At 39.6% G+C, this 27,641-nt stretch overlaps 2 protein-coding genes across 2 annotated transcripts in view; both read right to left on the bottom strand.

The window, feature by feature from the left end:
* b3glcta (beta 3-glucosyltransferase a) overlaps nucleotides 1–6,401 on the bottom strand; it is a 53,353-nt gene extending 46,952 nt beyond the window's left edge. The window contains 1 exon segment of the mRNA XM_034548576.1: nucleotides 6,234–6,401. Within this exon segment, the coding sequence (XP_034404467.1) occupies nucleotides 6,234–6,333 (100 nt within the window). The 5' untranslated portion in view covers nucleotides 6,334–6,401.
* Nucleotides 6,402–9,389: 2,988 nt separating this feature from the next.
* On the bottom strand, nucleotides 9,390–25,921 carry wdr95 (WD40 repeat domain 95). Its single transcript, XM_034549013.1, has 27 exons — nucleotides 25,793–25,921; nucleotides 24,818–24,841; nucleotides 22,974–23,177; nucleotides 22,647–22,732; nucleotides 22,445–22,537; nucleotides 22,319–22,364; nucleotides 22,162–22,208; nucleotides 20,807–20,924; nucleotides 20,561–20,630; nucleotides 19,472–19,691; nucleotides 19,277–19,382; nucleotides 18,534–18,685; nucleotides 18,167–18,269; nucleotides 17,939–18,045; nucleotides 17,795–17,874; nucleotides 17,629–17,683; nucleotides 17,500–17,545; nucleotides 17,097–17,156; nucleotides 13,131–13,293; nucleotides 12,938–13,033; nucleotides 12,796–12,854; nucleotides 12,138–12,288; nucleotides 11,984–12,008; nucleotides 11,515–11,603; nucleotides 9,786–9,970; nucleotides 9,575–9,676; nucleotides 9,390–9,473 (listed from the first exon to the last, which is right to left on the bottom strand). Exons 1-26 carry the CDS (start codon nucleotides 25,919–25,921, stop codon nucleotides 9,581–9,583), a joined length of 2,610 nt encoding a protein of 869 aa, XP_034404904.1. The 3' UTR covers nucleotides 9,390–9,473; nucleotides 9,575–9,580.
* Between the last annotated feature and the right edge of the window lie 1,720 nt (nucleotides 25,922–27,641).

Below are 27,641 nucleotides of genomic sequence, written 5' to 3'. Positions count from 1 at the left end.
CCCAAATGGGATTCTCGTGTCGCCTGTTTCTGCCATTAAGGTGTGTTCAAATTGAACATAAAGTTCACTTTCATCTTCATGCAAATGCAAAGGCTGCCGTCTTTTTTCGCCATCTGTAATCACCATAGTACGAGTGCCGACCACCGAGGTTAGTTGCAACCGTTGGTTAACTGAGCGCGTCTGTGCAGATTGTGCCTTCATCCCACCTCGGAATTACATCCATATTGGATGATTCTGTGATTCTGCAGTGCTAATGTTTAGCAGAGTGCGTTGACATGTTGCAAGTAAGAAGGTCATGCAGCAGATGGGGGTTTTCTACCCCGCACAAATGTTCCACTTACGTTTTCTTTCTATTTTAACCATGTTTATTCACCAGACCAAGTTACCGCGCACAGATATTACAGAATGCAAAGAGTTTTTAAAGCATTGGTCATTAGATGAAAACAAGACATTGCCACTGAATCTATTCTGGGTTTTGCAGAATGATTCTCTATGGACGCTTCTGTCAGGCGATGTGGTCGGTGTTTCAGGCATGTGACAGTTCAGACTGATCTCAAAACGTATCAAGAACTCTAATTCTTTCTGCTATGACCCCTCTCAGTCTCATTCTCGGAGTGGAGTCACACAGCTCAATGAGAAACACTTACCACCAATTTGTGCTGCATAGATCCCAGTCTGCTTGCTCCTTTTATTGCATGCCATCACTCTTTTACGATGATAAGTTGATATAGAATGTCAATTGGAAGGTCACTTAATGCAGCGTTAACACGTGTGTATTATTGTTGGTGAAAAATCTGCAAAGTTAATCACAAAACATAAATGTTTCTTTCTAGAATGAATTCATTGAAGAACACTTTACGGGGACAGAGGCAGCAGACAGTCTTGATAAAAGGTAGCTCCTCAAAGAACAGGCACAGAGGGCACAGTTTGCTCTGCACGTATACAACTGTAATAATGCATCTAATTTGTATGTTAGGCATGCGAGGTGCACAGGATTCATCTCTCACTGTGCCATATTAAATATAAACTGTTCATGTCCACTCGGCACCGCCAGCAGCCGGCGAGAATCCATACTGGCACTCCGAACCCAGTCGTAGCGCTCTCTCATGATCATTTATTTTGATCTAAATACAGTTCAAATGCTTCATATGCAACATCTTCAGGTGTTTTGAAAATATTCATACACCATTAGTGATGGTGTATAGTAATCGTTCAATCAGGGAGAGACCAGTTAGATAAAGAAAGGATGCATGTTTATTGTTAACAGATGATATGAAATGATGAAGTCTCAGAGTCTTTGGCGCTTGGACTCTACGGGGAGATTTGCAATTGAGGGCCGACTGCCCCGATCAGCAAGGAGATAGACCCCCATGGAGTCCAGACCTGGTGGTGATGAGGCTGATGGAATGATGAGTTGATGAAGCTGATGGATCCGTGAAGACTGGGCGGAGATGGGGAGGTGGAGGGGTGCGTAACTGCAGCATGAATGAACTGAAGGTAGAGAGACAGTCATATTTAAATGAGACAGCAGCAAGATGATTGGCTAACCGTGTCCTTGTTTCCGTGTGCTTATTGGATAGAGGGGATCAGCTGATCTAAGCAGATGGTGTCATGATTGACGGCGCAGAACAATGACGGCAAGTAAACAATGAGTGAGCATGCATGAGAAATGATTGGCATGAATGTGAGGAATAGATGGCGGGCTGAGGGGTATGGTCTTCCTGTCTGAACTTGCGCTAGAGCTCCATTTAATATGGCCATAAATGCATGGAGTATGGTGTATGATATACTGTAAATCATTAGTTAATTGATCTACAATGCATCTCAAATACCATATAAACTGGTTTAACACCAATGTCCAAATGTCAGTGACTAAATACATTTGCCATTTTTGTAGTTGTATAAAGGTCAGGCTGTCAGGATCTGTAGTGGATCTGTAGTGTTGTGTCGTGTTTCCTGTCTTATTTTGAAGTCCTTGTCTCTCGTGTCCTCTGTTTCTCTTCACTTCCTGTCCCTGTGATTGTCTGCCCTGTCCCTGATTGTTTCCTCCTGTGTCCAATCACCTGCACCAGCCCTCTGTATTTAAGTCCTGTTCATGTCATTCCCCTTTGTCGGTTCGTCTTGTCTAGATCGTGGAAGATCTTGTGTGTGAGTGTTTTGTTTGTTTTGAATCCTGTTGAGCAATAAAGTTGCCTTTTCCAGTGTTGACGGCGTTTGGGTCCAGTGTCCTGCAGCTGCGCACATAACACTGGCCAAATGTCTGTGTTTATAGGGAAAGGCAAAATAGTATTGTCTCTTTAGCTTTACCTGAGGGTAGATGATATCGATGAAATCCTTTATCACAGTATTTGTACTTTTATATATTTATGTATAAAGTGAAAAGCGTTATGGGAAATACATTGTTAAAATAACCAGATCATGGTTTTGGACTGATCCAGGAAATAAAATACCTGCAAATCAAAGAACTTGATCACATTGATGCAAATAAAGACTCCATTTCCAGAAAGCCGTCATGCTAATAGTGGAGCTGAAAAGCTAAGCTGATCAATTGATTAGTCGATTTATTGAAATCTATATGCAACAATGTTGATAATTGATGCAAAAAATGTTGTTCCATCTAATGTCAAGATTTCCCGCTTTGTCTTGTATGATAAGTAACTGAAGTTAAATCTAAATGTACACAATTCATTTTGAGACCTGACTCAGACCTCCATCATTCATTCCTTATTTCCTGATTTTTTTTTTTTTTGAAAGTGTTTCCTGATCCACTTCAGCTGGCTCCCTTCAGTGTGTGGGAGCATAGCAGCAGCTGAACCCTGAAGCACTCTTGAATCACAGACCTCGTCACCCTCTGACAAACAGTGAGGCTGCTCGTGTCTGTGATCTCGGTCCTTCAATCACTACCCACAACTCTTGACAGCTGGCAGTCAGAACAAAGACAGTTTACTTGAGAGCTTTTCCCCGTGGCTGAGCGCTCTCTCCTTACCTCCAATCTCACAATCCTTGTGGTCACTTCTGAGTGGAACACTTGAATTGAGGTGTCTTAGTATGCGGGGTTGGAGAGATACAGTGGTAATCAGCAACTCTCCAGATGTTCAACCTTAAATTAGGACGACAAAGCAGCAATGACTTTTGAGGTGCTGTTTGTCGTTCACGTTTTACTTCAATTATATATTTAGTCCCAACCGGCGTATGGAGATCTTTTCTAGCCGCAATAAATATGATATACGCAGTGTTTCACCAACTTGCATAAACCCGGCCTTTAGAAATCATATCTACACTTTGTGTTCAGCACTTTCTCTGCCCAAATCATCACACAATCTTAGGTATCCCAATGAACAATCACATGCAGGCTTTGTGGATCAGCTCACGAGTGCCATGATTAAAATGCGACTCATATGTAAAGCCTCTGTAACGCCAACTTGGAGGTGCTGCTCCTCACCCCGACCGCGTCACACTCGGACCGCTCCAGTGCACATCAGAAATGACAGTCTGTTGAAGCCTCATGAACAACATCATTGGAAAACAGCAGAGGCGGCACCCTAATGTCACCAACCCGCACACTCTCCAGACCTTGGCTACACCTTGATGTTAGCCCCATGAATATTACATACAGGGGGAACAGACAAGCTGCCTTGTCTCTGTGCCAAATACAGCTTTCCCTCGTGCACAGGGTACCGACCGACTGCAGCACTGACCCTGGCTCTCAATAAGTGAGAGCGAAAGATGATCCTAAATGATATGAGACAACTTTAGCTGCATTCCCAGACAATTTTTAAAAATGATCAAGTAGTGCGAGCAGAAAAGAACTAAAAGAGTGACAACGTGTAGGCTAAACAATGATTATGCAAACTAGAGAAGGAAATTGAGGGAGACTTCTTAAAGTGCATGTGGCATGGCAACAAAATAAATCCAGATTAAGTATGAACATTATGCTGCTTCCAAAAGATAAAGGTCTATCATTCCTAAATATTGTATGTCATAATTGGGCGATGTGATAAGTGATAATTTCGTTCAAGGCAGGATATAATGACCTTATGTGCAGTGAAACGGTCAAAATGACATGTTAATACAGACACAAGGTAATTTATTGGACCAATTGAGGCATCTATCATCCACTACACAAGACACAAAGGTTGTATTAAGTAGTGTCATGACAACTTCCTGAGCTATAACAAATAGGTGGTGGAATGATGGGAAATGTGACAAAAACATTGGAGCGAATATATCTGAGCCTCCCTTTTTTTCTCTATGTAATAGATTGAAGGAAATGCCATATAGGACACTACATAGACAATACAGAACACAAATGACCATAGCAGAAAGCCTCTGTGTGCTATGTGTAGTGTCAGCTGGAACTTGTATGCAGTGCTTTTGGCACTGTTCTAAAATGGCTAAGTTTTGGTTATATATAGAAGAGGAGTTGAGTACAAATCGGAAATGTAATATCCGTGAAGATCCCGGGCAGTTCTCATACGTCCTGAGTCTTAGACTCTCGCCGATCTGAGTTGCTGAATTAACTTCTCCAAGCACGAGAATGCATTTGATTCAATTGTATCCAAGAAGAAAAAAAACACTTAGTAACGCAATGGTATGAAGAAATCTTCAGAGTACTGTCCGTGGAGTCAGAGCCAAAATATAAGGAAATGAGAGCAGCTTCATAAATGCATGGCAGCCGCTGATAAATCACTTACCAATGATCTAAGTGACTTAATTCAAAGAGGAAGGGACTAGAAAGTTCCAGAGGCCCTTCAACAATTCACTTTATGAATTATTTGCATGTAAACAATCGTGGGTTAGGAACAGTAAGTGTAATGCGTACAATATCTATGATTAATGTGTTTTGACCTTAAACCCCTCCCCCTTCCTTTCGCTATCTTCCTTTCTGCAAAATGATGATGCAATATCTTTCCAAATGTATATATATATATATATATATATATATATATATATATATATATATATATATATATATATATATATATATATATATATACATATACACTGTAACCGATTTGTTTGTTGTCTTGAACGTGACATCATTATTCCCTGTGTTATTTACCCAGGCAGACTTTGCCCTTTTTTGGCAGTACTAACATATTTGCAGATCCTTGTGTATTTTGGCTTTTTTTCCCCTTTCTTTTTTTCACAGTGACAATTGTCAGACCCAGCAAGGCAGCCAGCATGTATCTCACACAGTTCAGGGGGACATGCCCATGGTTCCACAGGGCAAATGCAGCATTGGACACTGGCTGTGATTCTCTCCACAGCTGCAGCCACACACTGCGTGCTGCACCCCCGAATGGACATGACACATATATGGGTATGCTCTGGATGTGCATTGGCATACTGCAGGTGGAGATCTGTATTTGTTTAATGGTGACAGACATAGCACGCAATGCTCTAGTTAAGTTGACATGTTTAGCCGTTAACTATTTGTCAAATTTAACAATCAACTCCATGGAAGAAAATTCAAAAATGCAATTTATCCACAATGTACCTGCAGCAAACGCAACTTTCTTTCTTTTTTTTTTTAAATAATAATAATAATAATAGTACACGAACATGCTCTGTCCTCTCACGCTGGTAAGACTGTGGATCATAGGATTTTCCCTTTCAATGGCACCAAAAAGGGGAACAATCACTAAATTCCTGCTGCACATCCGGGCTGACGGAGAGAAAAGCGACTTGGCAAAGCTTACAGTAGCTATAGCCGGAGGGGCATTCATCCTCTGGCTTGACTCCCACTAGTGCACCGTCGATGTGTCACGAAGAAGCTACTTTACGCCGTTTGCGAACGGATTTCTACAGTAATGCCGCGTGACTCCAAACGAGACGACTTTCAGACACGTAAACTCAGCAGTCAGTGAGGTCTGCACGAGCCCACATGCCAAACCGGGACGTGAAAAAAAAATCGCCTTTCAACTCCTCGGGAAGTTGGAGGTTGAATCATGGCTCCGCACTTCTCAAACAGTTATGGAGATACACTCGCAGCTCGTCTGCTCTCGCAGCTTGAAACCAACAAGCTTGAACCTTCGGAAGCAGCACGCGCCGCTAACTGTTGAGGGTGGCGGCACGTCCCCGTCCCCGTCCCCGTTCACGTCCCCGTCCCCGTTCACGTCCCCGTCCCCGTCCCCGTTCACGTCCCCGTCCCCGTCCACGTCCACGTCCCCCGCAGCTGTGTGGTCCGAGGCCCCCTGATATGAACATTAGAAAGTAAAGTGAGTACTTACACAGGGAGAGTAAAATCAAGCAGCCTGCCTCTTTGTGCCCGAGGTGAGGGTTGTTCGACAGCATCCTGTGAGAGTCCTGTGAGAGGAGCTCGCGGTGCATGGGCTTTCTGACAATGTTAAAATAAAACAACAACAGAGCTTTTCCTTCTCAGTTTCACGGAAAACGGGGAGTGGGTTTTGCGCTCGGCTGAGAGGCATCCCTATTTTCTGTGCGAGGCGCAGGCACGCGCTCTGCTGGCAGGATGAAAAAAAGCACGGGCTCACTGCTGCTGCCTTCAAGTGCTCTTGTAAAACTCCTGTTTCAAGGCTGCATAGAGTTTGTTCAGCAGAAATGCAATTCATACAGAGGTAACTTTATCAGGCCCATAGCCAGGATAAAATATACTGAGGTCAGGAATATCTTCATTAAAGAAGCTGTATTTAACATTGTGTAGTGGTGTTGTGTCTTATGAGTACATACAAATGGGTTACATCATTTATTCCCGCATAATATTTAACCCAAGCAGAGGCATAATTCAGGACAATAACTGAAAACACTCATGTGTGCAAGTGAACTGAGTTACATGTCAAACATATGTGCAATAAATGCATTAAATTACATTAATAATGGCCACATTGCTTTTAGGTGTTGCTGGGCTATTTAGCATGCCCGCCTTCTGGTACACCTGAGTTTAACTAAAACAATATTTAGTTACCCCTGTGCGTTTCCTGTTAAAGGAGTGTGCAAAGATGTTTTGCAAAGGCATGAAGATTGAGGATGAAAGTTCAGTTATGTCTCTTTCCTAGATTTGCTCAGTTATGAAATATAGCATTTTGGAGGGAATGGGTTTTCTGAGGGCTGTAAAGAAGCTGAGAGCTTAATAATAATAAGTCTCTCAGCACCGACCACAGTCGTGGCTTGATTTCGTTTTGAAATGATAGAAATGGACCATCAATGCATGTGCATTATAATCAATAGTTTTAATTAAAATCAATATGATACAAATAAAACATGGTCTATTTTGATATATTGAATATATACTATATACTATATACTATATATAAAATGTGTTCTGAGCACCATAAATGCCACATCTGGGCAACATAGGCATCCACTTTCACAGCTTTATAAATAGTGTTCTGTCGTGTGCAGTTGTAGAAACAGCCTTCCCGACATCCTGTGAAAGTGCATTTATTTCAATGCACTTTGACAGAACAGTCCAGATTTGGGACTATGAACAAGTGTCTCCCACAGCGAGAAATAAGAAAATCAAGGCAGTGTCACCCAGAATGTTTTCTCCTGTGACAGTAAATGAAAGGGCACGTTTGTGGTAGTGACGCTTACTTGATTTTACAGAAACACAGTCCGATTTTCTGGTTCAGGACTTCTGTCAAAAGAAGAAAAGTGTCCACAGTACAATCTCCCTGAAGCAGCTATACGTGTTTGTCTAATAAAAGCCTCTGTAGTTCTGAGAGAGGCGCACATGTCCTTAAAAAATTATAATCTGCAGAAAACTGTGTGATTGTCATTGTAATTACCAAGATATTTTTAGGTTTCAACATCACACTAAAACACATGGATTTGTGGACAGCTGTGACCTATAATAAACATATTTCCCACCTAGAATATTTCTATCCTCCACTTCCACCCTCCCGCTATAGGCACTTATAATCACTGAACACCCCTGAATAATAAATGGCTTGAATCTGTGGGTAATTATGTTATAGAGTAGTAATTCTAGTTGCTGTACTCAAAGAAGAATTGCGGTATGTATAACCTTCTCCAGCTAACTCTTGTAAATATTGTTTGTTAACGTTAAATTGCACAGCTTCATACATTCTAAGTAAAATATAGAATGGGAAGATTTAGGTGTGTGTGAGTGTGCGAAAGGTATGATAAATTGCAGGTTTTCTGTGGGTATGATTTATATAAATGGTGTCCCAACTAAATATGAACACCAAAGTGACAATTTACTTGATGGACACTGTACAATACACCTCATTTCCTCATTTTATTATTTTAATTATTATATTAGTAGGTCACAGTTTATTGTGCTTGCACAAACACGTGTGTGTCTGCACTCACATGGCTCACACTCAACCTACTTATACCGACAATGCACAGCTAAAAGACTGTCACATGTTTTAAAATATGACTGCCCCTATCCACACTGATCAGTTATTATGAGATTCCCTGTCCCTGTTGCACCGCATACTAGTGCTGTTTAGCATGGCAAACTCCAGCTTCAGATAGATCTCTCACTTCTTGAAAAAAAAAAGAAGCAGGTAGAGAACAACAAGGGCAATACATACATGACACATAATAGTTTTCTCATGCATAAACTGCAACATGACAAATTTGAAAGTATGCCGGCTTTTATTAATAATACAATATATGCTGGGCACTTTTTAAAGATCCTAGATAATGCCTTTAATGCACGGATAGTACATCTTATCTTGAAGATAAAGAAATGTTTAAAAGAAAGGATGTGATATGAAAGGATGTAATGTATCATTTATTTTTCTATCATATTTTTAGAATCCGGTTTGGACAACTGGCTCATTAACGTTAAAATCTCTATTCAATCTGTATCAGTATCACCTTTATCTAGAAACATTCTCGCAAACATGCACTGACCTTTTTACTCTGTTTTGGTCCCCACCAACTCATGAGGGAAATATATGAGGCTTTTATGTTCACCATGTCTGATGTTTGGCTGGGCGCACAGTGGGTTTTCAGAGATTTCTCACTGAAAACATTCTCAAAATTGGTCTACTTACGTCTCTGGAATATTGAGAAAGAAATATGCTCTTCCTCAGTCTTAAATGTCAAACCCTTTTTTAAAATGTGTCTTTAATTTATGACTATGACCTGGACAGTTGTGTGTTTCAAAATGCAAATGACAGCCTGAAGTTAAAGTAAATGTATTCTTCCTTAACTTTCCACTTTGTTTAAAGCTTCTTAATTTTGCAATCCACATGTTTTCACACATTCATTTCGTCCATTATTTTACTTCACATTGTAATAATTACCTAAAGCCCTCCTTCTCACTATTTCCATTTTAAAAGAATGTCTGTATAATGTTAGAGGATCCGGTTTCCAAATTGTGATCAATCTTATTCACTTGACTCCAGCTCCTCAGTGCTGCTATTGAGAGGTCAAGTCTTACGTCGGTGGTTGGTGGCTCCGCAGCACCGAAGCCTTTCAGAGAGCAGTGGTTCGATAGCTTGTTAGAATGCCGGACAGTTTCATGACACAGCCTGAAATGCAAAAGAAGACGCGCTCACTCTTAATATAAAGCTGTCACGTTGTAGACTTACATAGCATGTGTACAGTAGTCTTTATAATGGTTACAACTCACCCAGTCTTATGTTCCTCTGGGTAAAATGTGCTTTTTATCTCCCTCAATGTCTGCGTCACTGATGGATGTTGAGGGAAGTCTCATCTTACTGTGTGTCTCTGACTGCAATTATTCAGAGAAGCAGGCACAATTCAGTCCAGCGTTTGTAGGAGGGAGAGACTCATAGTTCAAGCTTACACAGCAAAATCCTTATTAAAGTAATGCGGCTCACCTGTGTTTCGCCTCTATGAGCCCCAGTCTTGTCAGGATGGATGGCATCAGAAAGACGTGTGTTTGCATTCAGAATTTCATGATCAGGCATACTCAGAGGGTCAATCAGGACCTCATAGGGGACCGCAGGATGTTTCCAAGAAGAAGAGATGTTGACGCCCCAGCTCTCAGACTGCCCAAAGGTCCCTGTTGACAAAGGCCAATATTTTCCATTTCAGTGTTTCTCCAAATTGTGCGGCATGGTGCTGAAGGAATGTGATGGAGTCAAAACTGTGGCTTTTTAAAATGTCACAACGTCTGAATCCATTTGAAATCCTTTTTCTTCTGCAGCGCCCTACTGTACAGCGCGCATCTTACAAACCCACAGGACAGGAACATTTCCTCTATTTCTAAAGTGTTATCAATCCGATTGAAAAATAAATGCAACTATTTATTAAAAAATGGTATTTCAAAATAGCAAGTTAGATGTGAATTTCATTTCCAATTTACTGTCTTTTTTCTGTTAGTGGGAAAAGCTAAATGTCGTGCTTGTTGACTTACAAAAATAACCCTGATCATTAGAAATATCTTACAAATACAAATTATGTGATGCAAAAATGTAAATGCATCTTCTTTCTGCCCAGTTTTCTTGGAGAAGCTATGGATATAGTGTTTCAGTAGGTGGATCACACTCTTCCCGTGCTGTTTAATAGCATTGAGAGAAACACTACAGAGATTCATTGAGAGTTGTGTCTTTACATCAAGGCTGGACTACCAACGAGGTCGGTGAAGGAATAGTTTTACATTTTAGGAAATGCGTTATGAGAGTCAGATGATAAGATTGATACCACTCTCTGTATGTTGGGCATTCAATATTACATAATTATGAAGCTACAGCCAACAACAGTTAGTTTAGCTTAATACTAACACTATCTCTTTAAAAATCCCTGGGTATACTGTATGTCAATTGGTTAGTGATTATTATTTAAATTTGCAGTATATTTGTTTGTTTACAATGTTATGGCCCTAAGGTTGGTCCTGAATCAAAATATAGTTTTCATATGTTTAGTTATGAAGTATGTTTAAATTAATTCACCAAAATATAACTGACATACTGTAAACCTGGTGCCAGGTAGTATTGTAGGGTTGGAGTACTCTAGCTCTCTAGGCAAAATCTAATTAAACTGCCTTGTAATTTGCTGTGTGCACAGTACTTGGGGCGACTGTGGCTCAGTGGTGACAAGGGTCGTCCTTCAATCACAGGATCGGCGGTTTGATCCCCTTCTCCTTTAACCCATGTCGATGTGTCCTTGGGTAAGACACTTAACCCCAAAATTGCTCCCGTAGCTGTGTCTACGGTGTGTGAATGTTAGTTACTGCTGATGCGCAGGTGGAAACTTAACTCCACAGTGTATAAATGTGTATAAATGTGTATAAATGGGTGTGAATGATGTCATGTAAAAGCACAAAGTGGATGGAAGAATATAAAAGCGTTATACAATTACAGGCCCATTTACCATTTGACAGGGTACTTAAAGGTGACGGGGCACATACACAATCCAGAGTGAGTGGAAGGAAAAAGCATAAGGACCCAGCAGCTAGTGTTTACCCCATTGGGTTAATCCAGCAAGTACCGTCACATTGAAATGAACATTCAACAAATAACAGCACTGCACCATGATTAATGGTGTTTGCATAGACATTAATACTGTATCGAAAGAGGGGATTGACAGATGCAGAAGGACACCCACCTATGAATTCTCCATGTGCACTCCAAAGGCGCACTGTGTAGTCAATGGATGAGGTAAGCACCACTTGATCATTGTCAACAACCTGCAGACTGGACAAGAATAAAGAGACATGAGATGAAATGAGAGAAGGCATTTCTGGCACAAGATCCTAAATCATCCACTCTGTTGGTACGTCTCATGGCAGATCCACCCCGGGCCGCTTCTCACCTATACTAATCATCATGTTTAAGACCTTCCCACACACAGTTTATTCTATACGTTGTTTTATTCGTCTACTGCAGCAGAAGGAAGCAGTGCAGCTCCTGCTGCCTGTGACACTCCAGACTGAAGAATGACTGTACCACGGGGACTATTAAGTAAACAAGCATCTAAAAGTTAACGACACAAGGCAAAGTCTAATTGCTGTTTTGACATTTTAAACTTGAAAAGATGAATTTGTTGAACCGACCATGTTGCGTATTTTACATACCCAGTAATTCTGCTGGTGTGGGCACAGCCAGACGTTTTCAGCTGAGTGAAAGTGAAAAATACAAACAGCAACACTTGCAAATGTGAATTTGCAAGTTCTGATGGACAGTTTCTCTTCACATTTTAATTATATGTGTTATCAAAGGCAATTGCAAGATAAAAATGCAGCTGACCTCTAGGTGACTTTTGCTCAGGGGCAAACTTCTCTATGTTGTAAACGTAGATGTAACCAATTCGGGTCAGCAGCGTACAGCAACGTGCCTTGTCCGTTTTAGCCAGTTTTGTAATCTTTTGTTGTAATCTAGACTGCAAAATGAAAAATAAAAAGGAATACAATAGTTAAGATTGCTTTTCAGTCATAGCACTGACATCCCAACTATTCATGTTCATTATTTGGTTATGGCTAACTGTTCTCGTGCCTACAGATATACATTCGCCCAGATAATCTGATATATAATATCAAACCAAATGTGTCTAGCAACAATTTGAAGAGTGATTTCGTAAACTATGAACGAAATCAAAAATGCCTTAATTGATAAGAGCCATTGTTGCTAGGTAACAAAACACAAGTGGGGTATGATAGCAACTTCTTTTGTGTCTATTATGAAACACTTCTCCACCTTCCAATATATATTGGGTCCCATTATGCATCTGCAAGGAAGGTATCTGCTGGTTGTTCAAAAAACTAGAACCAAGCATAGAAAACAGTGTATCACAAATTATCTTACTGTATAGTCAGCAATTCTGAAGGTAAGAGAAAGAAAAGAAGAATGAAGAAGCAAGAGAGAAATGCTGTTGAGTTAAATATCTTACAGCTTTGAAGCTGCCCACAAATGTTCCTCCACTGAGTACGTTCCAGAGATTTACACAACCTTTAAAAGCAAAATGCATACAGTAATTAACAATGTAATTAACGGTGTAATGAAAGGTAATTAGTGCTGTTCATAACACTGACCCATGGCTCCAGAAGACAGCAGTGCTGTAGCCGAGAAAAGGTGCTGTAACTTGGAGTTCTTCAGGAAAATGATGCTTGGAACACTTGTATCCAGCCCTGTGTTGCAGGGAAAAAACATTAGATAAACGCAATGTTCTGATCACGTCAGAGTTTTTATTGAATATATCCAACATTCTCTTTGCTCCAAAATCACCTTCAACATTCTGGTTTTCCGCTAGAAAGGGGCTGACAAACCGACACTGTATACGTCCAGAAACCACGTTCCACACTATAATCTCTCCATCATAGCTGCTGGTGGCTACGAGAGATGGGGGACACTGTGCCACACACAGGATGTCCTCCTTATGGCCATTTTTCTGAGGAAAGACAAGGTTTGATTGTCTTGAAACAACTGCAGGATTAAAACTTCATAAATTCAGGCATTCATACTGGTCTCTAACCTTTGAGAGATTCCTCCCTTCAAAGATTATGCCTTACATTGGCAAGAAAAGTTGTTTTAAAATGAAATAAAATAGAAAATATATTAGGAAAAGAAAAAAATATTTTTCAGTTCAGAGAACTTTAAATGTATTTAAAGAATAACATATACATTAAGTCAATTGAATATATACAGTATATATATATAGTATATATATATATATATATATATATATATATATATATATATATATATATGTATATATATATACTGTATATATTTCCTTTTACACAATATCTGCTTAAAAAATACATCAAACACTTAGTGAGTACTGTAAACTTATATACTTAATACTTCAATACTAGAGTATTCTAAAAGATAAAGACTGATTTGGAACTAATGGTACAGATCCTATGAAAATAATAGTCCTTGGGAATGTTTGTCTTTCATATTACAAACTCGAGAGTGTTATCAATAGAAGCGAAGCAGTGCATTTCCCAACTATTTATTTCGCCATATCAATGTAGAATAAGTACAACACAGAATAAGTGAAGTGAGGTTAAAGGCCACCTGTCTGTCCACCAATAACGTCAAGGAAGTGTCTCTCTGGCGAGCTAAGGAGTCCCTTTAAAGAGCTGAGGCAAATTGTGTTGAAAAAGGTTTTGGCTCATTTTAAGCCATGGATTTCCGAGTTTTCAGTCAAGTTATGCATTTTTTTTTTACAGTACTCTGGCCAAGTGTGTCACACATTTAAGATCAATGACTGACTTGATGATAAGAAGCTTGATGTCAAACCCCTGAGCGACCCCTGAGCCGACAGGCCAAACATTACTCCTGCCGCTGTACTTCACATTGATACAGAGCAATTCATCTTGTGCTTTATGTGCTTCTTGCTTTCTTTCTCTGACCTCAACAGGAATATTTTTCTTGGAGTGATGCTGCCAACAAGAAACTGTACAGAAATCAGAAAAAGCAGACTTAGGCACTGATTAGTGGACTAACTGTAAATTATATTTTTAGGCCAAGCTAAATATTTTTGCTGAACTGAGCCATGAGTTAAAACATTAATGAGATGCAGCACAACACTGGCCATCTGGAGAAACAGAACAATTCGCAGTGAACCCAAGGCTCAATGGAAAGGGGAAAAAGACCAATGTATGTAGACAACCCATTGATCTTCCTCTTGCAGGCCATTAATGAAAAAACTATTTTAAAAGAAGGCACTGTAGATAGTCAAAGGGGTCCCTTTTCTTACTGGCCTCTGTACTGCATTCTTTCTGCTCCGTTAATGAGCCTCTTTGGGGGTGAGTGTAACCATCAGCCATGATAAAAGAGATGGAAGGAGACTCAGCGTCAACTCCTATGGATCAATTTTACCTCCCACAGCTCATGTAGAGAGAGAGAGAGAACTTTGCCCTGCTGTCAACGGTAACCTTTATCCAGGTAAAATCAGACAAAGGAACTGTGTGATATTTTTGGGGGACTGAATACACATCTTTGAGAGCATGATGCTGCCTAATTATTGTAGTTGATGTAGGCTTAAGTGGGATTTCGGTACTTCATTATCAGGTAGAATTAACGGTTATCAAATGTTTAGAATTGCAGAAATGTAAAAAAAAAATGAATTCAGTAAAGTATTATTACAAATATTTGCTTGATTGCCATGGAAGTCGATTCAAACATCCTTAATGCTCAGATGATGAATGCTAACAATTGTTGGTGATCATCATTATTTTCCTCTAGCATACATCTGCTCATTTTTAAAATGTGCATGCTAACACGGTCAACTAAGATAGTGAATATATTAAATATACCAGCAAAACATTAGCATGTTAGCATGCTGGGGTTAGCATTTTAGCTCTCGGCACCACTGTGCCTTAGTGGAACCATAACAGTGCCTGCGATTGCTTAGAGTCTTGCTTATTGATACAGCAGTAGCTGTTTGCCGGATTTTACCTTAGGTTAAGAGTTTCTTTCACACGCCACCAAATATATATTCTAAATGATAAGAAATAAAATCCGTAAAGAATACTTATTTATTAGCAGTTATTGGATTACAAAACTATTAAGGGGAACAAACATCTGCATTGTGCATTGAGATACATGTATTGCTTTTGGAATACACAATAATAACACCATTTTATATGCAAACACACTTGTGCAAGAATAGAAATTACAGGGTATAAAATATTGAGGTAACCCTATAAGATGCTGGCAGGAGTGCATGGGGCATTTGGTGCACACCTTTAGTTCTGAACTGAGTCAGTGATGAAGGCACATAACTGACTGCTATACTGACAGATAAAAGCATGGCTGCTGGGACTGAGACACAAAGATAAGCTGTGTGGTGTGAGGACACATCACCAATGATGTGCTTGAGAGAACTGTAATACTATATAATTCACTGTATAAATTAGTGTATGCATACAGGGGGTGGCAAGAGACTAAAACATTTCGAAATATGTCATATAAGTTCTCAACGCTGAGAGAAATGGAACAAGGAATGAGGAAGAACCAAAGCGAGACACGGGGGATGGAGTAACTTTCTGCATTAGAAAGGAAAATTCTGCAGGTGATGCTTCACCTAGGGTAGAGATCAGGGAGGCTTTGAACTCTCTGCACTTTCCAGCCAGTCAGCTGGAAAGTGTGTGTGTGTGTGTGTGTGTGTGTGTGTGTGTGTGTGTGTGATATGTATTATGTATGAGTATGGACAGCACTGTCCGTGCAGCCCTACTCCATAAAACACACTGATTTAGTGTGTAAACAGCATTTTAAGGGTATAGTGCAGTCAATGTGGAGATTATTTATCCTGTATATATAGTACTGGCTATTTAAATATATATGCATCATATTTTATGTTTTCTATTTAAAATCATAATCTGATTTATTGTAACCATGGCTGTCAAATCAATGCAATGAAGAAAAAAGTACAAGAATACATGACATTATGTCAGGATCTGTAGTGTTGTGTCGTGTTTCCTGTTTTATTTCGAAGTCCTTGTCTCTTGTGTCCTCTGTTTCTCTTCACTTCCTGTCCCTGTGATTGTCTGCCCTGTCCCTGATTGTTTCCTCCTGTGTCCAATCACCTGCACCAGCCCTCTGTATTTAAGTCCTGTTCATGTCATTCCCCTTTGTCGGTTCGTCTTGTCTAGATCGTGGAAGATCTTGTGTGTGAGACTGTTTTGTATCCTGTTTTTGAATCCTGTTTTTGTATCCTGTTTTTGAATCCTGTTTTTGAATCCTGTTTTTGTATCCTGTTGAGCAATAAAGTTGCTTTTCCATCGTTGACGGCGTTTGGGTCCTGTGTTTCGAGCGGCACACATAACACATTAAATGGTAATACTCAAGTGAAGTACTTAAGTTTTTCTTAAGCACAGTACTTGAGAAAAGTACTACTGGAAAATGCAGATTTTCTAAAATTGTCTTTATAAACAAGTATAAACCAGAGCAACTAAATGATGCCTTGATGATTAACTTGCATGCATTGGGCACTTGCTTAATGTGTTTTTGATCAAGCATTCGGGTTCACAACAAAAACACCCAATTTGTCCTTTTGTCCCTTTCAACAAAAGAAATGGAAGTAATGGATGGCTCCATCCAATGTTTCTGTCATCTATTCTTCCTGAAAGGAACATCATGGGGAATACTAACTGTCAGTCGGAGCCCATTGTTATTGTTTTGGTCTGCCGAAACATCTTTTCTCAAAGTTATTGTCAAGACAATTTTTTTTTCATTACTCACCAGATCATCTTGCCACGAAGGCTGTGGCCTCTGGACATGATGAAGGTCCTCGGGTATATCCTGACAGCATGCAGATGCACAGTCAGTAAACAAGGCATTTTAATCAAAACACACTTTGTTATGTTTGGATCATAAAAGTAAGTGGAAGAACATCGGATTCGCACATAAAAAATCTTATTAACCAGACAATGGCGAGAAGTGTCATCCGCCATGCAACAAAACATGTTTGATATAATGAAATTCAAAACAGGCAATATCAGTGACAGAGTCTATCAGTCTTTGTTTGGTTTTCTGACAATGACAATGTAAACAAATGCATGGTTGCATTGGAGAGATAATTGGACTGGGATTTCTGAAACACAACTGGCAAATAATATCTAGAACTCATGTGTTTTGTACTCACTGGGTAAATGTCTATCTTCCGGTCCCGGCCGACAGACATCACATAGCTTCAAACGTAAAATCACACAAGCTCAACATGGATTAAAAATCATACTGAGCCACACGTGCCAAATATCACATCATTACTCACAAATTCCTGTGGACTTGCAGAAAGATGCAGTCGCACACCTCCTGACATTCACCCTCTACAAGAAAGATTGGAGGGGATTTTTCACAATTACTGGATAATATCGTATTTCTGTTTCTCTTTCTTGCTTTTTTAAACTGAGGAAGTATTGAAAATGTACAGTAGTTACCCTTCTTTAGTGTCTTTAGGCACTGCCCATTGTTGAAGTTCCAGATCTTTAAACAACCATCTCTTCCCCCTGTGATGAGTCTGCAAACACAAGAACATGCTGTAGTGGTGTGATGAAGTGTTTTTATGAAAACGTGTGCTGTACCTCCTCCCTTTGGGGTCAAAGTCCAAGCATGTAGTGGCAGACAGATCATTGGTGCCACCAAACTCAAAGACCTGACGCCCAGTGTCAAAATCCCAGACTTTCACCACCTAAATCAAGTACCATTTTGAGTTAATTTCACAGATAATATATGTCAAATGAATATGATCACGTTGAAGACAGACCTGATTAACTTGGCAGTGTGATGTTGCAAAGTACTGATTTACTTACAGATCGCTCAGTGCAGCTGACAACTTGACGGAACTCCTCGCTGTAGCCGCAGCACATTACGGTCTCATCATGAGAAACAGTCCGACGGCTGTGAAGACGTGGCCTTGCAGAAGCAAAAGATAATAGGATGAATGAAAGGGGGATGAATATTAAGGTGCTGCAGTCATTGCTGAAGAGAAGAAAAAAAATCTGAAAATTAAAATGAGATGTTTAATCCTTCAAAAGCAAATCTTCGAAAAGCATCAGCTGTCTTATTTCATAGAATTCCACAAATTATCATCCTTACAATAGTTGATATATTTTCAAAAGTATCTTCAGAATTCATTGGATTCTATGATAATTAAAGCACAAAGGCATGACAGCCAACCTTATCTTCAGAGAGAGCACAGCCATACAGTCCGCCGCAATGTAAAAGCATTTCGTAGCAGAGGAGTACGAGCATGCAGACATGTCGCCTTGAATCCCACTGGCTTTGGGGTCTGCTGTAAACAGGCAATATTGATCTTGAATATCCCAGATCTGAAATGAGAACAGGTGAACAGCGATGGAAGAACAATTCATATAAATAAAGTAAAAGCAATACCACACAACATAAGACCAGCATTTCAAATGCGCATTTAAGTAGAAGTACAGAAGAATGAGCGATACTTTGCTCCCTAAAGTATCAAAATACTATATGATATACTTATCAAGCCGAATGGCTCCTGTTCGTGTTATATTATACTGCAGGATCATTATTATTAATGTATGAAAGCAGCACTTAAACACTGTTAAGATGCAGCTAAAGTACACTGATTTTTATACTGCTGTATAGTTTAATCTGTATTATAAACTGATTATACGTTTGTCTGTACAACCGTAATCTGAAAAGTATCTAAATAAATGTAATTGAGTAAAAAGTACAATATTCTCCCTCTGAATTGAATTTGAGTAGAAGTAAAACGTTTTTTCATACATTCTTGAAGTGCAGTACTATTAAATGTAATTGGTTAATTTCCACCACTGCTGATGAAATGTCCAAAGTGGTTAATGCAAATACAATAGTATGAAAGCTGTATTCCTTTGGATCATCAGACCGTAAAGTCAGCAAAACATTAAAAAAGAAATTACTTTCACTGTGTTGTCTCTGGAGACTGAGAAGATCTGACTGTCCTCTGACAAGATGTAGAGGTGGACGATGGGAGCAGAGTGGCCTTTCAAAATACCGGTTGGTTTCCTAACAAGAAAGAAAGAACCAAGAGGAGGTGGCTTTTTAATGTAATGTTCATTTTCTCAAAGAAAGACCTCTGAATTCTGGCTCCTCACCCAGAAAAATGTGGGTTCCACATGCGTACGAGTCTGTCCATGCCTCCAGTGACCAGCAAGCTGTGCTTCTGACACAGGTCAAAGGTCTTGACACCTTTGTAGATGGTGAACACTGTCTGGTCACATGATGCCCGGAGCTGTGGAATCCAGCTCAGTTGGACCTTCTTGGTTTTACCTTCATAGCAGGCCTCTCTGATCTCACTCAAATGCTGCTCAGCGTCTGTTAAAGGCAGCACACAGCCTCAAGAAATAAAAGGAGAAAGTGTTGTATTACAAGGCCTGTGTGTGAGCATTACATTACATTACATTACATTACATGTCATTTAGCTGATGCTTTTATCCAAAGCGACTTACAATAAGTGCATTAAACCATGAGTCCAAACTCAGAACAACAAGAATCAAGCAAGTACAATTTCTTCAATAACGTTAAACTACAGAGTACTATCCGTAAGGAAGATGTAGAGACTTTCTGCTGTCCTGATGTCAATGGGGAGCTCGTTCCACCAATGAGGAGCCAGAACAGCAAACAGTCGTGACTTCATAGAGTGTTTAGCTCGTAGTGACGGAGCTACAAGCCGATTGGCAGAAGCTGAGCGAAGTGAACAGGCTGGGGTGTGAGGTTAGACCATGTCCTGGATGTAGACCGGACCTGATCTGTTCGCAGCACGGTACGCAAGTATCAATGTTTTGAAGCGGATGCGGGCGGCCACCGGTAACCAGTGAAGGTCGCGGAGGAGCGGAGTAGTGTGGGTAAAAGCACAGATCAAACATGCTTTCTGGATCAAGGGGCGGCCATTATAAGAACAAATGAGCAAACTGGCAAGTGGACATAGCCAACCACGCACACACAACACATACACACACACCCTGGCATTGATTGGTGAATTTGAGATAGACGAGTCATCATGAGTCATCCCTTACACTCTCCTCCCAGGCGGCCTCATGTTCAACACCAAGTTTAATGGCTGCACTCCGTATAGTGAAAGGACTTGATACTTTATATCATCAGCATTCGTCATTTCTTATGTGGATCTTAAATCACGGTCAGGTCACGATAATGATAATAATGCCAAAGAAAAGTAGAGTTACCTATAACGAGGGAAGAAGATTCTTCATTCGATGAGGAGACAACAGCTTGAAAACTTTGAAAATATGTTGCCTAAAGTTAGAAAGAAGAGTTAGTTGCTCAGTCTATTTCAGGGTAATCTGCTCATAATGCAGGTCAAATGTATTGTTATACAGCTTTTGCAGATATTGTAAATTGTCAGTTAGCTGAACTTAAATGAATTCCTTTGTCAGGGAAGTGAACACACAGATGGAAAGGAAACATGTTACCTGTGTCACCCAGTCGTGATGAACCTTCCATCTGACAAATGTCACATTGGGAGATAGCACTGCATTGTCGATCGCTATGTTGGGCATATTTTCAATCTTTGGTAATTTATTCCATAATCTATCAAAGAAAAGTGAAATTGAAAGATACAAGCAGACCTGAAACAGGTCACATCTTTCAAAGACGATGCCTCACTCACATAACATGCATATCCTTTATTTGATTGTCGGGGAAGAGATAGGAAACTTTAGATAGAAAATGTTCCACCATATTTTTGAAGTTTCTGTATATATCTTCTTTTATAAGTCTGAATCAGAATATTCATATTATTTGTACTGAATTGGAGAACAGATATTTTAGTCCTTTTTGTGATTGAAAATGAAACATATTTCCTTATACTGCCCTTCATATCATGATATGATAATGAATATTTCAGATTTTTGTCATATAATGAAGAGATTACTATCTGATAATGAAAAGATGAAAATGTCAATAAGAACCAGAACATTTGATTTGAATCATAAATGAGAATGGAAATTCAAAAATAGACCATAGCCCTTTCCAAAATAAATGATAGCCTTCATCTTATTCAGTTAAAGTAGCTCTGTTTCTTTTTACTTGCAGTATTGGTAACTACACATGGAGTGAGTAAAACCATGCCATGGCTGCAATCGGTCACTTTATTCAGCAGAGAGTCTCACATTTGTTTCTTATCAGCGCAAATGTTATTTTGCTCATGAAACACTAACAACAGCTGCAAAAAGTATCTGGAAACTCATAGGAAAGGATTCTTGTTTTTCACTGACAAATTTATTGGCATCAGTCTAGAATATGATCTGAGTGGGAAACAAGAAAGTATACATTTAATTGACGTTAATTGTCGATGTGTCCTTAGCTATATTTGTTTTGTTCACCCTGCTATACAGGAAAATAGTCTAATCACTGACTTTGAATATGTGGCAGAATATTGCTGGAAAGATTCATATAAATTTTACTGGACAAGTAGTCTATACTGTATACATATACTAGTAATACCTTCATAAAGTGGTTATGATACCTTGCCATGGTGTCCTTTACTGTTTGAATAATACTGAATAACAGTCTGTACGATGATTAAGTAACCTTTTTTTTATTTAACCTTTAATAAACCAGATCAACTACAATGTCATATGTACTAGAGATGCACCGATTCTGATATTGGATATTGGTCTGATACTGACTCAAATAGCTGGATCGGGGGCAATTGGCCGATCTGGTACTGGATACCAATATATTTTTTTAAATAACAATGTGCAGCGACAACGTTAAGTGAAAGAAGATTGAACACGTGTAGTGAGTCTTTAGAAAGCACACTTACCTGAGGGTATCTCCAACAGAGGATATTAAAATGATAGTCACACATCCCTGAAACACAAACACCAACATGGACTTTTGACAGTATTTCAGTAATCAAGTGAAACATAATTCACTTTTTTTTTTTAGAATTGGATCAGGTTTCTAACAAAAGGACCTACGTCTGTGTCTCCATACAGGATACAACATGTATCAGGGCCAGTGTAGCTATGAGGGAAAAAACAAACCATGATGGTGACCTATTGTGACATTTGGAAGAAATGTTAACATACAGTTTTGTTGCTCACCCATAGTCTAATGTCAAAGGCACTGTGTCTAGTGCATTGATCTGGCAATAAGGCTCCAGAGTGGAAAGCTCATAGAGTTGGATCTCTCTGTCCCTGCAAGATAACAAAGACACGCACAATAAACAAAGCTAAAATAGTCGTATAGAGTAGTATACATACTCAATCAATAATGTGCCCTTTAATTCATTGTATTAAAACTTACCCTGTTCCGATCATCAGCTTGTTGAACTCTGTCATCAGAGTAAAATCACTCGCCCACTTTGACTTCCTGTTTGCAGGTCCTTCACTCTGAATGATATTAAGAAAATGGTATGTTGTTGGTTCTACGACTGTAACATAAACTACAAAACGGCATCACGCCCATCTTAAGCTTTTCCCAAGTTAGCCTACACAAATACGTCATCCCCTGCATTATTGGTATCAAAACACTACTGAAAAATTATTGCTGTTGACAATAAAAAAAACTATGGGATGACACCAAACGTATCCCAAAAAGTGTTCAGATAAATGTAAAAAAGGTGAAACATACAAAGATGTGTTTGGTCTTGAGTGGTTTGGGTTCAGGGCTCCAGCAGCAAACCACCCCGTCCTCTCGCACTGATACGATGGTGCCATCACGGGTGGAGTGGATGTTGACGATGGGGATGCCGTGACACAACTCCTTCATGGTGGCCGGCAGAGTGAACGCCACCTGCTTTCTGCGTCTTGCAGTTTCCTGCTTTGCCGTGTGTTTCTGCAGCATGTGTGTGCAGAACTCACCCTGGGTCACATTACCTGGCGTTAGGGTCAAGCTGTCTCGCCCGCATGCTGATAGTTATTACATTGTTGTCACGGTTACATTAATAGGGCCGTAGGTTTGGTTTGAGAGGTAGGGGGGGGGAAAACAAAAAGACAGAAGTTCTTCAAGCTAAAATAAATGAAGTGTGTATATTATGAATTATATTTCCGATGTCAATCTAGAAATGTGTTAGAGACAAATTAATAAAAGTCTAGTAGAAAATAGGAATTGTGTGTAATAGCTGTATTATTGACACAAAAACCTTACTTAAAGTAATATGTATTTGTTGTTGATTGAGACCTCATTCTTTGTGACAGATACATTCTTTGTGTACCTATTCACTAAATAGAGAAAGGTTCTCTACTGTCCTTTAAAATAAAATATTTAATATTGGATTGAAGTTCAATTATTGGATTTTGAAAAGTGAGGCGGACATGTCTCCCCCATTGCCAGTGGTAATTGCACTCATGTTTGTGAATACAATTGTAAAATGTGTTATTTGGCTCTTGGAAAAATAAATCCATGCTTCAGTGTTACACCAGACATCTGGAAATATCTTCTAATTACTTCTTTCAAATGAACAAACAAGGACAACATTCTTCCGCCCTACAATCCATACAGCCTGTCACAATTGACTATTATCCAGCTGAAGAAAAAAACACTGACAGGATTATTAAGTCAATAGTCAATAGCAATGTATTACTCGGGAATCAATACACTTTGTACGTTGTGTTATTGAACAGTGAACCAGACATTAGAAAAGCTGATATCCTCTTGTGTTCAGCTGAGTTACAGTTACACTTGCTCCTATAACCCAAACTGAATTACAGTGGCAAAAATAACCCTGTCACATTTCATAGTTGCCTAACTTTGATTGCCAATGTTCGTATTAGAATGCATGAGTATCATAACTGAGCCAACTTTCCAAAATAACAATGCTGCATGCTCCATAAGAAACCAATATGAATGTCATCTCACCCATGAAATCCTTCCTTGGCCTGAATAATCAATCTTCTTAAATAACCCTTGAATCCGTGCATTGCTCTGTGAAATTCAAAGCACAAAATAATAAGGAACAGAGACACGTATTGTGAATTAATCAGGTACTTGTCTTCAATTGTGAAGATGTGAGACAGAGAGAATACAGAGATGAGCGAATCTGAGAGAGAGAGTAAGATATAAAGAGAAATGTCACACTGTCTTACTGTCTGAGGCAAACCCAGACACTTCTTCACTATATGTCCAAAATTATTTGCATCAATGGATCTCAGGCCACCCGTTTCAAATTCCTTTACAAGAGAAAATCCAGTCAAATCTCACAGAAATGAATCACCAGACTGACAGTGTGTTTTGAAAAGATGCAGTTTATACAATACCTCAAATGCTAGTTTCAATTCCTGGAGGTTGCCAAGTGATATCGTCTCATCAATCTTATTGGAGAGGAAAAATGGTAAAATGGTATTACAAAATGGACCAATTAATAATGCAGGTTGATTAGAAATATTCCACAAAAAGAGCACAATGCACAATAATTCCAGGAATATAATTAATTGGCAAACATATGCCTTCCTCTCTTTTTTCTTCAATTCACTCACCAGGCAGTTCATGAAGTCTGAGTGCTAGAGAGGAGATATTAACACAGTGTAATTATCATCAACACGCATGATTAGGGCTCTACTTCTGAATATGAATGACTATCTGTAAAGGCCACCACAAGCCATCACCGGCTATCTGTCTCTGAGATGCTTGCACAAGGCCAGATGACAGGCCCTGTGTTAATGGCCTCTGTTCAATTTGCCACGGTTTCCTAGCAACGGGTCCTTGATCCATGACACTCTTTGATCTATCATAAATAAATAACGGGGATAAACAGCCTAATTCCTCAAGGATGTACCTAGAGTCAAGGTTTCCCCACGGTATCTCCTGAATTGCAGAGATAATTGTGATGGAAGTGCTGAAAGTGTTCAAACAACCTTGACTCCTTTCCAAATGCCTTTATTAGAGCTGTATGACCTTGAACTCCTGAGCCTTTCTAATCTGTCACGGCCCATTGCTCATTACATTAAGCAGGAGAGTGTGACTGACAACTGCAACTGCAACTTCTACATCCGTCCATCACTCCTGTCAGCTTAAAAGCTAGAACTTGAATCTGCTTGGCTCATTCTAAGTAGTTGGCTCTGCAACTATGTTTGTTTTACTTTGGCCTGAAACATGGCCGTCCCTGGCTCCGGGACAGATTGTCCTGCTCCGTGTGCTGTCAAGCTGCGACTACAAATTGATCATCAGCTTGATTTAAAAGGGCCCTTTTGGCATTCATTATAATGCTCACCTTGTGAGTGAGACATGCTTCTGCTGCAGTTGAGTTTCAGCACGCCAGATAGAGTCTGTAAACTGTGACACTATAGTGACACCTTGAGGCTATAAGCAGTAGTTCTAACAAAGTAGTTCGATTGGGAAATCTACTGCCATCTATCATGGCACTGAAATAATCTCGATTTTCTTTTCAGATGCTCATTGATCCCATTTAGTCATCTGATTTCACTTTGATTGAGATGTTTTCAGAACGGTACCTTGGGGCTGCAGAGTCTGCGAGTTGACTCAGCGCTGTGGTGTTGTCGTCTCAGGATTCCAGCCTCGTAGTCCCAGAGTGACCGAGTATCTTCGGGCCCTTCTGTCTCAGCAGCTCTCTGACCAACCATTCAGGCTGCTCTGGTCTGTCCTCGCTGACAGCCCTTTGTCTTGGTGCTGAGAAGCTATCCTTGACTGTCTCACCCCAACAACCTGGTCCTGGCGCCCTGCTCCCTGTACTCCTCAGTTCAGAGAGGATGCTGGAGGATTTGAGGTATTGTTTTGAGTAAATGAATGCACTATATGGTACATGGATTATGTGTAGAAATATTGCTCTGGCACTCATTAGAAGCATATTAGAAGGTAATTGTTGTGTCTTTACTTGACTTTTACTTGCAGGTGCTCATACTCCTAAACCTATTTAATATTATGGAGAGTGATCGTAGGTGGCAGGTGAGCAAACTTTGTGCATTACAATGTAACTGCTCAGTGCTGCCACAGAGGGTAACTCAAGCACCATGACAACAGTAACCATTTCTGAACCTATCAAGGCCTTGCTCAGACATTAAAACCCTTCATATTAAGATCAGATTGGTACTCAACAGGAACAAAAGCCAACAAAGACATGTGATTTTCAATGGTGGTAAGGAGAGAAACAGCTCAGCAGATTACCTGATCACATGTTGGGTTTCTAATCTTCCTGAAGCAGAAGAAGAGCGGACCTTTTTCCCCAATGGCATCCTTGTTAGATGGTGTATCTTGAAGGTGGACGCAATGTAAAAAGCAAACTTGCGTGCTGCACATTTCCTCAGTCAGACCTCCAAACAGATGTTAACCAGACAGATCTCACATTAGTCTACCTGACACTCACTCTAACATTACACCTGAGCAGAGCAGGTGGCCCCATGGTAACCAAGACACCAAGAGTGTCAACTGAGACCGCACAAGTAAAGACAAGAAACTGCGCTTACAGGGAGAGCAACAGCCTCGATACATCTTCTTTACACACTAACTATACTTTGTTTGATTTTCATTGGAATCATTCAGCTGTTGTAGATCATTTCAAGTAATCAACCACCCGTATTATCATTTTTACATTTTCATTGCAACTAGCATGGGAGTGAATAAATGAAACCAAAAATATAATATTCATTTTGGAAAGATTTGGAAAACTGTGTTTCACAATGCAAAACAGAAGAATCAAATGTTTTCATTCTGTCTTATTATCGAGCCGCAAACAGACTGCATGACATCAGATAGCAGATTATGGGACCATTTTCTCCTCGATTGCTTTGGCACCATTTTGAAAAATGGGCTTGTTTTGTCAAGACACTACACACACTTCACGCAGCCGCACACAGCAGGAGCAGAACACCTCAGATTTATTGCAAAATTAGAACACTTAAAATCTATACAATAATTAATAGAAATTCATTTTTGTCACAATATGGCAAACCCAGGAGTCATACAATCTGTTGTGTTTGAACCAGTTCCACACTGCTGTGTTCAATCTAAAACCCTTTTAACATTTTTACTGGTCTAATGATATAGCCCAGATCAGATTTTTTTTCAGAGCCAAAATTAGAGTCAAGGTCATGAATATTGAGCAAACACAACAGACCAGTACAGGACACTGATACAAATATTATATTATATATTTTTTCTTTACATATTGTAAAATCAGATAATACGCCGACGCATTTCCAAGGAATGTATTTGTTTTTGAAAATCAGAACAAAAATAGAATTTAATTAGATAATTAATTAAAATGAAAAAGAAAGCATAAATTCAATTGCTAATACACATTTTTGAAAACAGGCCTCGATGTCAGCTTTCATTGTTGTTGTAAAA

The sequence above is a fragment of the Cyclopterus lumpus genome, chromosome 13 (genome assembly GCF_009769545.1).
Source record: "Cyclopterus lumpus isolate fCycLum1 chromosome 13, fCycLum1.pri, whole genome shotgun sequence".
Lineage (NCBI taxonomy): Eukaryota > Metazoa > Chordata > Actinopteri > Perciformes > Cyclopteridae > Cyclopterus > Cyclopterus lumpus.
This window is presented reverse-complemented; position numbering and strand designations above follow the sequence as displayed.